This window comes from Oncorhynchus tshawytscha, linkage group LG01 (assembly GCF_018296145.1).
Source record: "Oncorhynchus tshawytscha isolate Ot180627B linkage group LG01, Otsh_v2.0, whole genome shotgun sequence".
Lineage (NCBI taxonomy): Eukaryota > Metazoa > Chordata > Actinopteri > Salmoniformes > Salmonidae > Oncorhynchus > Oncorhynchus tshawytscha.
Window position 1 is genome coordinate 13907452 of NC_056429.1, and position 12483 is coordinate 13919934.

Sequence of the window (12483 nt, forward strand, 5' to 3'; positions counted from 1 at the left end):
ATATGTAGGCTATTCATTACTGACTAAATCTAATTACACATTAGTTAATGGTCGGTTAGTTGATGATTGAGGCAGTATTATAATTTGTGAAGGCTTAAATCAGCCTAGGTCCAATGTTTTTTTTGCTAAAAATAATCATAAGACGATATGAATTGGGCTACACTGCTACATTATAGGAAAGGCTATACGCAATATGGGTTCATTTTCAAATAACCCTAATAGGAGTCTACCGAAGGAGGGTTTTTTATTTTTTAAATAGGCCTATAGGCTACTATTGGTCCGGAGCATTGCATTTCCACAACAAGAAACGATTATTTCCCATATTAAAAAGAAAGGTACTCCTGCAGTTATGCCTATTAATTTTCGTTACACATCTGATAATAATTTGGCTTTCAGCATATAGGTCTAACCTTACATTATATTGGTGAAGTGTAATTTATTTGAGCAATGATTCCGTAACGTTTAGCGTAACAGGAAAGGTAAATAATATCTAATATATGCTATTTTTAATCATACTTATGCATTGAGATTAATAATAGGCCTAATGATAATGGTAAACCATGTAGGCCTATAGGCTGAAAACATTTATCGGCTATACTTAGACTTATTATTCTTGTTGTTATTGTTGTTAGTAGTAGTATTATTACTAGCATGTCTATTATTATACATCACAGTTTATACCTGAGCTGCGTCCTCATTGATTTACCTACATGATCCTTGCAATAGAAGTGAGCAGTATCGTATTCTCTTCATGCCATAGACTAAGAATTTAAGGAAAATAAAACACGGGATTAACGCAAGTTTAAACCCAAATTTGGTGTAATTATACAAGATTTAAACGTCATTCAACTGATGACGCAAAATGTATAATTCTATGAAAGCTGTATGGGTCTAAATCCCACCGCATTAATGAATAGCAAACCAAGCCATATGGGTTTCAGTCAGGTCTCCAAAATCTTCAACAGAAAGAAATTCGAGCAGCAAGAATGCATCCCGCTAAATCTCTTAAAGCTATAGGCTATTTAACACCAAACAGCTAGCTTTTTAACCAAGAAATCAACTTAAAATATAGTCACTTATGAATTTCGACAATATTGTATATATTTTAATAACACTAATCATTACTCCAATAATTATGCAATAATAATAATAATGTATTGTTACTTTTAGTGCTACTTAAATTAGAAGAAAAAACGTCAATATTTTATTTTATATCTATTTATAGGCCGATCTCTTATAGTCGGTGAAATTCCTTCATTCATTTCTCAATGTAACCTATATTTTTTTATTTCAACTGAAAGAAATCAAACACTGTAGACCTAAGTCTGAATAAAGATTGCGGTCACTGAAGAAATGTTCAATCAATGCGCATATTTACCTTTTCTTATTGTCATGATTGTCATTGAGCATCCGTCTGGATACGCCCAGATGAAACGTTCCACCGTATTACCAATGTGACTTCGCCCGGAACAGTGTACAAGCTTGCATTACTCTATATTTGCTAGAGTAGTCATTGCTCTGATACAAAGTAGGGTACACCTCTCTTGATTGCTCAAACTCTCTACAGTCCTTGAGGCACTTATGGAGCTCACCACTCACCGCGTGCACACTCCCGCAGTCACACCAGCTTTGGTGGGTTTGGTATAACACATAGGACACCGTTCTCACAATAGAATTAGAACAATTATTAATTTAATAAGATCTCTATGGCTCACCTTGAGCTCCCTCGTGTATACTGGCGGACTGCCTAAAAAATGAACAGTTCTACTTAAATTAACTTTGTGTTTTATGTAAATACTGAAGTCTATATTCAGTACCCAAAATGTAAAGGCCTATAATTTAAGACAAGCACCAAAGGCCCTTGATCACAGCATGTAGCGTTGTATCTTAGCCTTTTGTCAAAATTGATCGACTATAATTAAGATTAGATAGTAATGTGTTCTTAATAGTAGTTTGTCTTATTAGTGAATTGCTATAGAGGTTTGGACACCAAATGTTTTATTTGGATGTATGTACTATTGAGGTATTGTAGGCCCATAGAGAGATAATTCTACTACTGTCTAATCTATTATTAAATACATGTCCTTGAATAGCCTATATGATTAGCATAATATGGATAAGCCCATATTGCAATCACCCATTTGTAAAAACCAATGCCTATTATTTTATATTGTTGCATGCGTAAAATAGCATACAGGTAACCACACATACTGTATATGATGAGCGAAAAAATATGTCAAATGCTTACATCCTCTGACCCCACACAGCGCCCGTCGTCTTGTGCGATTTCAAATGATGTCACATGAAGCCACAAGGGGACCTCAGATTTGCCAAACACTTTACAGTTGAACAAGACTGGCCACTAAAGAACACCTCATTCGCGACGCGGGTGACACACGCACCCATAGCAGTAGTAGAGGGGCCACAAGTGGAGAATTGATGGAAGAGAATTTAGCAATTATCTACTTTTTCTTCTTAGATGGTAACGATTGGTGAGGTTTTGGCTGTATTGACTCAACACGACATATTGAGCAGTCCCGCAAGACATAAGTGTTGATTGTCCAGAATCAACGTAAACGGGAACAGTGAGGGGGCTTGCGTCGACCCAGAGTGCGCCGAATGATGTCCTTTCTAGCGGGGCAGTGAGAAGGAATCAAAGGTATCTACAAAAGGAGCTCTAACCTGGCTTTCCAAAAGGTGTCGTTTTGAAAGTCATGGACAGTGCGCTCTACCACTCAGCGGGAATTTTCGGCTCCCCCTCGGCTTCTGAAAACTTGACTGCAGGCGGAAAGATGATCACCCCCACCAAGCCTCTCGCTTTTTCGATCGAACGGATTATGGCCAGGACGCCCGAGCCAAAGTCGATACCTTTCCCCAACCTATTCCATCACACTCCGGTGGGTAGGCCTGAAGCAGACCCGAAGCAAGCTCTCAACATGACTTCATCATCACTACATTGCATGATACCATTCGTGCCACTGGCATACGAACCGGGTCATAAACTAAATATTAATGGATTGGATACGAGTCAATTTGAGGCTTCCTCATATAATTCAAATGAGTTGGTGGGCATTGGTTTGAACTATAAGAACGAACAACCAGATGTGAGCCCGTCGGTGGGACAATACAAACTCTTTCGACCGCGGGTGGTGAACCAGTCGTCTTTTCATGCCATGGGGGCCGTCTGCTACCTGAACTGCGGGGAGAGTGCGTGCCCACCCCCGGCCAGCATCGTAAACATCCACCCCATGGCCTCCTACTTTCTCAACACGCCGCTGCAACATGCACGCCAGAGAGCTTTTCTCGCGGAGAAAAATAAAGTGTCTCACTGCACAGACAGATACCCATCCGGAGTTGCATTTAAAGACATTTCCCAAACTCAACTCCATCACTACATGAAAGAGAGTGCACAGATTCTATCCGACAAACTATTCAAGGGCTCTTCCAAATTGAACAGTGCTTGCGCAAGCGGCAAACCCAAAGTATTCACCTGCGAGGTTTGCGGAAAGGTAAGAACATACATTTCGTACATGTGGTGGTCTCTGCCTTACGGGCCTGCTTGATTTAAAAAATAATAGTAATTGTATAATTATATATATTTCTATTCACAGGTGTTCAATGCCCACTACAATTTAACGCGCCACATGCCCGTGCACACCGGAGCGAGACCATTCGTCTGCAAAGTATGCGGCAAGGGATTTCGACAAGCAAGCACCCTTTGTCGCCACAAAATTATTCATACTCAGGTATTCTATTCAATCATCATCATCATCATCGTCATCATCATACCCAAAGCCGTTCACAATTACGCAATGTTCTATTTGTTTAAGCTATAGAACAACACAAAATAGGGCTACATCTTTGGAAACTGTTATAGAACAACGCATCAATGCCATTATTGTATTTCAGGCTATATTCATATTGTGGCCTGGTGTTGAACTGTATAGTATTTTTAACGTTCACTTGTAGGCCTATATACACAATCTTATTGAAAAGTATATAGCGTTGTTTATTCTATTTACCAATTTTACTGTACAGTTTTCGTTGGATCCCAAATAATACGTATCTAAAATCACATTAATTTCTACATATGCCCTTCACAGGAAAAGCCTCATAAATGCAACCAGTGTGGAAAAGCGTTCAACCGGAGTTCAACTCTTAACACACACACACGAATCCATGCAGGTTACAAACCCTTCATCTGTGAGTTCTGCGGTAAAGGATTTCATCAAAAAGGTGAGAAAGAATGTTCATCTATTCAAGTGTTTTGGATTATGTGATTATTTCTATTATGCGATTATTTCTTTGCAATATCTGGATGTAATATGATTTCTTCTGCTTTGAGGAAAATATATTGATTCCGTTCAGAACTAAATGTATGTTGCTCATTTCAACTCAGACTAAATATACCATGAATGTATGGTTTAATGGATGACTTGGCTTAAAACGGGATTGACAACTAACTGTGGCACTGACTCTTTACAATATTGTTGACATCCACGTTCTTTTTTACATTGCTTTTCAAGGTAACTACAAGAACCACAAATTGACGCATAGCGGCGAGAAACAGTTCAAGTGTAACATCTGCAACAAGGCCTTCCACCAAGTGTACAACCTGACGTTCCACATGCACACGCACAATGACAAGAAGCCATTCACGTGCCCGACTTGCGGCAAGGGATTCTGCCGGAACTTTGACCTGAAAAAGCACATCCGAAAACTACATGATCTCTCTGGCTCCAAATCCCCTGCCACTCTCGTCACAAGCGAAACACACTAAAAAGTTCCGGAGCTAAAACGCCAGCCGTTGCGCCTTTACGCTTATTTGCTCAAATCTGGAAATAAGCGTGCGAGTTTAGAAGATGTTGTGGACATTTACATTTTAGTCATTTAGCAAACGCTCTTATCCAGAGCGATTTACAGGACCATTCTATTAGTACATATTTTCCTTGAATTTTACATTATAATGTCATTATACTGTTGTTTTCTTTAAATCTCAGGATTACTGTAAAATGTCAATATTTATTTGAAATTGTAACACAAATAATTTAAGAGAATAATTGAAGACTATATACAAATTATTTTTTGTTGTGATGAGTGTTGTAGCCTACCCCATTTTGTATGATGCCCTTGCTAAAGTTACATGATTTGCCAACATTTGTGTATATGCAAAGTTTTCAGTGTTGGGGAATAGCGAATTTCATGTAGTTCAACTAGTTAACTACATTTTGCATAAGCTTGCTGGTAGTTGACCTAAATTCAAATCTAGGTAGTGTTTTAAGTAGTTAATTACTTTTTTTTTTTTGTGCCATATAGCGGTGTAGCTAACTACATGAACTACACAATACTTTTTTTGCTAAAATAAAATATGGTTGAAGTAGGCAATCATTTCCTTTTTTGCCAACAGATCGGTTTAAGTCTCACTTGAAACATCGTTTTTGTGTTTAATAGGCTAAATTACACATTTTGTTAACCCCAATGTGATCACTTCTTGCAATTTGTAGTGCATGACATGCATTTCAGATTTACATATGATAGTTTTTCACAAAGTAGGTTGGATGTAGTGAACTACTTTTTCAAAGCAACTTCAGTTAAGTAAACTATATTTATCTTAAGGGCAGCTTTAGTGTAGCTTAACTTGAGTAATTGGTAGCTTGGTAAACTATATTTTCTGACTAGCTTCCCCAACACTGAAAGTTTTGCAAAAAACTACGTATTTGACACGTATAGGCTACATTGTTAAGCAGGTGCACATACTAAATAATGTAAGTTATGAAATGAAAATAATGACAATAAAATGAAACTGTGTATATGTCATATTGTGTCTGACATGTTTAAGAAAAAGGAATTCCATAAAACATGATTTAGAAATGGACATACATGGGCCAAACGATTCCTGTGATGGTAAAGATAAGTATTTTGATAATAATCATCATCATCATCATCCGTTTAATTTTTTTGCCTTTGACTAAGGATCTTACCATAATTAAAACACTTCTATAGCCTCAGGGGTGTAGGCTTGCATGCAAGGTTATGCATGTCGGCTAGGAAAGCTATGGCCTTAATCTTTAGGACAGCTACCCCCTCTTGTGGACAGTATTGAGAAATACGAGTCTACCTGTTGACCCTTGTAGCCTAATAGGCTACAATGAAACAAAATTCTTCTGCAAATAAGAGTCAACTGCCTGTCACTAACAATCCAAAGTAATGCAGGCTCAGGATTCCAACCTGAAACGACTTCCATGCATTCAGGTTAACAGTGCATTCGGAAAGTAGTCAGACCCCTTGACTTTTTCCACATTTTGTTACGTTACAGACTTATTCTAAAATGGATTGAATAAAAAAAATCCTCATCAATTTATACACAATACCCCATGATGACAAAGTGAAAACAGTTTTTAAGAAATGTTTGCAAATGTATATACTTTTTTTTTAAAATTTTAAATATAACTTATTTACATTAGTATTCAGACCCTTTGCTATGAGACTCAAACTTGAGCTTAGGTGCATCCTGTTTCCATTGATCATCCTTGATGTTTTTACAACATGATTCAAGTCCACCTTTGGTAAATTCAATTGATGGGACATGATTTGGAAAGGCACACACCTGTCTATATAAAGTCCCACAGTTGACAGTGCATGTCGGAGCAAAAACCAAGCCACGAGGTGGAAGGAGATGTCCGTAGAGCTCCGAGACAGGATTGTGTCGAGGCACAGATCTGGGAAAATGTCTGCAGCATTGAAGGTCCCCAAGAACACATCATTCTTAAATTGAAGAAATTTGGAACCACCAAGACATTTTGAGCAAACTGAGTATTTCGGGGAGAAGCGCCTTGGTTAGGGAGGTGACCAAGAACCCGATGGTCACTCTGACATCGCTCCAGAGTTACTCTGTGGAGATAGGAGGACCTTCCAAAATGACAACCATCTCTGTAGCACTCCACTAATCAGGCCTTCATGGTAAAGTGGCTAGAAAGAAGCCACTCCTTAGTAAAAGGCACATGACAGCCCGTTTGGAGTTTGCCAAGGGAAACAAGATTCTCTGGTCTGATGAAACCAAGATTGAGCTCTGAATGTCCTTGAGTGGACCAGCCAGAGCCCGGACTTGAACCCGATCAAACATCTCTGGAGAGACCTGAAAATAGCTGTGCAGCGACGCTCACCATCCAAGCTGACAGAGCTTGAGAGGATCTGCAGAGAAGAAAGGGAGAAATTCTCCAAATACTGGTGTGCCAAGCTTGTAGTGTCATACCCAAGAAGACTCAAGGCTGTAATCCCTGCCGAAGCTGCTTCAACAAAGTACTGAGTAAAGGGTCTGAATACTAACGTAAATGTGATATTTCAGTTTTATTTTTAATATGTTTTTGCTTTGTCATTATAGGGTATTGTGTGTAGATTGATCAAGGGAAAAAACGATTTAATCCATTTTAGAATAAGGCTGTAACGTGAAAAAAGTGAAGGAGTTTGAATACATTCCGAATGCACTGTATGTCCAGGTTTGATCTCCCAGGCTATAGCTTTTAATTCTATGCAACTGATCTTCAATTTGTTTATGGATCATAGGTTATTCTTCAATTAGGATATTCACCATATTATAAAAAAGACTTAGGAAAAAGGTGGTGCATAATTCAATTAGGCCTATCAGTGAATGGGCCAATGTTTTTACTTTTTGTTTTGAGAGAATATGACATGTCTGTATGGCATTTTCGATAAATATATCATGACATGTAGCCTAAGCCTGCCTTATGCAACACAAAGGTCACACACACACACACACACACACACACACACACACACACACACACACACACACACACACACACACACACACACACACACACACACACACACAAACACACTCACACACACGACTAGGACTATGCTACCACTTCATTTGTGGGCAAGTGTGTCATGAATTGTGAAAAAAATGTCTGTCAATATCACTGACTTAGTCTGTTACCAGATATAGCCTTAAAGGTGGACAGTGAATGATCCTATACAAACCACTGCCGTTGTGCCCTTAATCAAGGCATTTAACCCCAAATTGCTCTCTATCCAGCATGTGCCTCTCAACACTTGTGTTTCTCGGGATGTAAGGGGAAAGGCAGAAATTAAACTAATTACGGTTCTAACCAAATGGACTACAAAGGAAATGCTCTATTCTATTTTAAAAACTGGGTGCATCGAGCCCTGAATACTGATTGGCTGACTGCTGTGGTATATCAGATCGTATACCACTGGAAAGACAAAATATTTATTTTCACTGCTCTAATTATGTTGGTAACCAGTTTATAATAGCAATAAGGAACCTCTGGGGTTTGTGATATATGGCCAATATACCACGGCTAAGGGCTGTGTCCAGGCATTCTGCGTTGCGTCATGGATAAGAACAGCTCTTAGCTGTGGTATGTTGGCCATATACCACACCCCCTTAGGTCTTATTGCTTAAATATTCTTGTTATTGACTAATGTATTTATTTTCATATTCCATATCATTTGAAAGGCCTACCATCAGTTATATTAATGGAGAAGTTAAATAATAGACACTACCGTTCAAAAGTTTGGGGTCACTTAGAAATGTCCTTGTTTTTGAAAGAAAAGCAAAAAAAATGTTCATTAAAATAACATAAAATTGATCAGAAATACAGTGTAGACATTGCTAATTTTGTAAATGACTATTGTAGCTAGAAATGGCAGATTTTTTTGTGTGGAATATCAACATAGGCGTACCGAGGCCCATTATCAGCAAGCATCCCTTGTGTGTTCCAATGGCACGTTGTGTTAGCTAATCCAAGTTTATCAATTTAAAAGGCAAATTGATCATGAGAAAACCCTTTTGCAATTATGTTAGCACAGCTGAAAATGGTGTTCTGACTAAAGAAGCAATAAAACTGGCCTTCTTTAGACTAGTTGAGTAACTGGAGCATCCGCATTTGTTGGTTCGATTACAGGCTCAAAATGGCCAGAAACAAAGTACTTTCTAATGTGGTCCATCACTTGAGGGGAATGGCCAAGTGATTGAAAGAGTTTGACTTGGACCTCACTCTGGTATCTAGCTAAGGTGCAAAGCACTTAAGTAGTACTTGAAAGTATTTTTACTTAAGTTTTTTGTGGGGTATCTGTACTTTACTTTACTACTTATATTTTTGACAACTTTTACTTTTACTTCACTACATTCCTAAAGACAATTATGTACTTTTTACTCCATACATTTTCCATGACACCCAAAAGTATTTCAAATCAAATTGTATTAGTCACATGTGGCGAATACAACAGGTGTAGTAGACCTTACACTGAAATGCTTACTTACGAGCCCCTAACCAACAATGCAGTTTAAAAAAAATCTGAATAAGAAATAAATGTAACAAGTACTTAAAGAGCAGCAGTAAAATACCAATAGTAAGACTATTTAAAGGGGGGTACACTCAATCAAACAGACTCCAACCTCTCCACAATGACCAAGACCAGAGAGCTGTGTAAGGACATCAGGGATAAAATTGTAGACCTGCACAAGGCTGGGATGGGCTACAGGACAATAGGCAAGCAGCTTGGTGAGAAGGCAACAACTGTTGGCGCAATTATTAGAAAATGGAAGAAATTCAAGATGACGGTCAATCACCCTCGGGCCGGGGCTCCATGCAAGATCTCACCTCGTGGGGCATCAATGATCATGAGGAAGGTGAGGGATCAGCCCAGAACCACACGGCAGGACCTGGTCAATGACCTGAAGAGAGCTGGGACCACAGTCTCAAAGAAAACCATTAGTAACACACTATGCCGTCATGGATTAAAATCCTGCAGCGCACGCAAGGTCCCCCTGCTCAAGCCAGCGCATGTCCAGGCCCGTCTGAAGTTTGCCAATGGCCATCTGGATGATCCAGAGGAGGAATGGGAGGAGGTCATGTGGTCTGATGAGACAAAAATAGAGCTTTTTGGTCTGAACTCCACTCGCCGTGTTTGGAGGAAGAAGAAGGATGAGTATAACCCCAAGAAAAACATCCCAATCGTGAAACATGGAGGTGGAAACATAATTCTTTGGGGATGCTTTTCTGCAAAGGGGACAGGACGACTGCACCGTATTGAGGGGGGGATGGATGGGGCCATGTATGGAGAGATCTTGGCCAACAACCTCCTTCCCTCAGTAAGAGCATTGAAGATGGGTCGTGGCTGGGTCTTCCAGCATGATGACAACGACCCGAAACACACAGCCAGGGCAACTAAGGAATGGCTCCGTAAGAAGCATCTCAAGGTCCTGGAGTGGCCTAGCCAGTCTCCAGACCTGAACTCAATAGAACATCTTTGGAGGGAGCTGAAAGTCCGTATTGCCCAGCGACAGCCCCGAAACCTGAAGGATCTGGAGAAGGTCTGTATGGAGGAGTTGGCCAAAATCCCTGCTGCAGTGTGTGCAAACCTGGTCAAGAACTACAGGAAACGTATGATCTCTGTAATTGCAAACAAAGGTTTCTGTACCAAATATTAAGTTCTGCTTTTCTGATGTATCAAATACTTATGTCATACAATAAAATGCAAAGGAATTACTTAAAAATCATACAATGTCATTTTCTTGATTTTTGTTTTAGATTCCGTCTCTCACAGTTGAAGAGTGTCTATGACAAAAATTACAGACCTCTACATGCTTTGTAAGTAGGAAAACCTGCAAAATCTGCAGTGTATCAAATACTTGTTCTCCCCACTGTACATGTAGGTAGAGTTATTAAAGTGACTATGCATAGACAATAACAGAGAGTAGCAGCGGCGTAAAAGAGTAGGAGGATGGCAATGCAAATAGTCTGGGAAGCCATTTGATTAGATGTTTAGGAGTCTTAGAAGGTAGAAGCTGTTTAGAAGCCTTTTGGACCTAGACTTGGTGCTCCGGTACCGCTTGCCATGTGGTAGAAGGGAGAGTCTATGACTAGGTTGACTGGAGTCTTTGACAATTTTTAGGGCCTTTCATCTGACACCACCTGGTATAGAGGTCCTGGATGGCAGGCAGCTTAGCCCCAGTGATGTACTGGGCCGTTCGCACTACCCTCTGTAGTGCCTTGCGGTCGGAGGCCGAGCAGTTGTCATACCAGGCAGTGATGCAACCAGTCAGGATGCTCTCGATGGTGCAGCTGTAGAACCTTTTGAGGATCTGAAGACCCATGCCAAATCTTTTTAGTGTCCTGAGGGGGAATAGGCTTTGTCGTGCCCTCTTCACGACTGTCTTGGTGTGCTTGGACCATGTTAGTTTGTTGGTGATGTGGACACCAAGGAACTTGAAGCTCTCAACCTGCTCCACTACAGCCACGACGATGAGAATGGGGGCGTGCTCGGTCCTATTTTTCCTGTAGTCCACAATCATCTCCTTTGTCTTGATCACATTGAGGGAAAGGTTGTTGTCCTGCCACCACATGGCCAGGTGTCTGACCTCCTCCCTATGGCTGTCTTGTTGTTGTCGGTGACCATCTACTTCGGTAGATTACTTTTTTTTAAAGCATTCTGAGGATTCGGTGCTGAATTTTTTGTTCCACTGTTGTGTCACCGGCAAACTTAATGATGGTGTTGGAGTCTTGCCTGGCCGTGCAGTCATGAGTGAACAGGGAATACAGGAGGGGACTGAGCACACACCCCTGAGGGTCCCCTGTGTTGAGGATCAATGTGGCGGATGTGTTGTTACCTACCCTCACCACCTGGGGGCGGCCCCTCAGGAAGTCCAGGATCCAGTTGCAGTGTTTAGTCCCAGTGTCCTTAGCTTATTGATGAGTTTTGAGGGCACTATGGTATTGAATGCTAAGCTGTAGTCAATTAATAGCATTCTCAAATAGGTGTTCCTTTTCTCCAGGTGGGAAAGGGCAGTGTGGAGTGCAGTAGAGATTACACCATCTGTGGATCTGTTAGGGCGGTATGCAAATTGGAGTGGGTCTAGGGTTTCTGGGATAATGGTGCTAACTTACTTCCTGGAGAGCAGGGGTCTAGTATCGCCACATCAGAGTGGGTTCAGGAACGGTAGAGGAACTATGGACCCACTACTCTGCTTAGAAGCAGAGGTCAGGAAGGCTCAGGTGAAGGATGAAACTGTTGTAGCTGTCTTTTTTGATGTGGAGAAGGTGTATGATATGATGTGGAAGGAGGGATTGTTAATCAAGCTTGATATTATGGGGGTAGGAGGAAGAACATACAACTGGATAAAAGATTTCCTGTTTGGAAGGTTTATCCAGGTGAGGGTGGGGAAGTCTCTATCAGGCTGGTGCATAATGACATACCACAGGGGAGCGTTATTAGTCCTCTGTTGTTCTCAATCATGATCAATGATGTTTACTTTCGGGTTACATACCGATATTGGGAGGTCGATATTTGCAGATGATGGGCCCTTATGGAAGAAATGTGCCATACATAGTCATGAAGGTACAGGAAGCAATTGATGAGGTAGAGTGGTGGTCATTCATGTGGGGATTCAGGTTCTCTGTAAAGAAAACTCAGACAGTGTTCTTTACCAGGGGG

The 12483-nt window shown here is 40.4% G+C and overlaps 1 protein-coding gene across 1 annotated transcript; it reads left to right on the top strand.

Moving 5' to 3' along the window:
- The first annotated feature begins 2202 nt into the window (after window positions 1–2202).
- LOC112257567 (fez family zinc finger protein 1-like) lies at window positions 2203–5802 on the top strand. Its single transcript, XM_024431634.2, has 4 exons — window positions 2203–3509; window positions 3612–3746; window positions 4104–4236; window positions 4527–5802. The coding sequence occupies exons 1-4, from the start codon at window positions 2715–2717 to the stop codon at window positions 4778–4780; spliced, it is 1317 nt and encodes a 438-aa protein (XP_024287402.1). The 5' UTR covers window positions 2203–2714; the 3' UTR covers window positions 4781–5802.
- Window positions 5803–12483: the final 6681 nt, after the last annotated feature.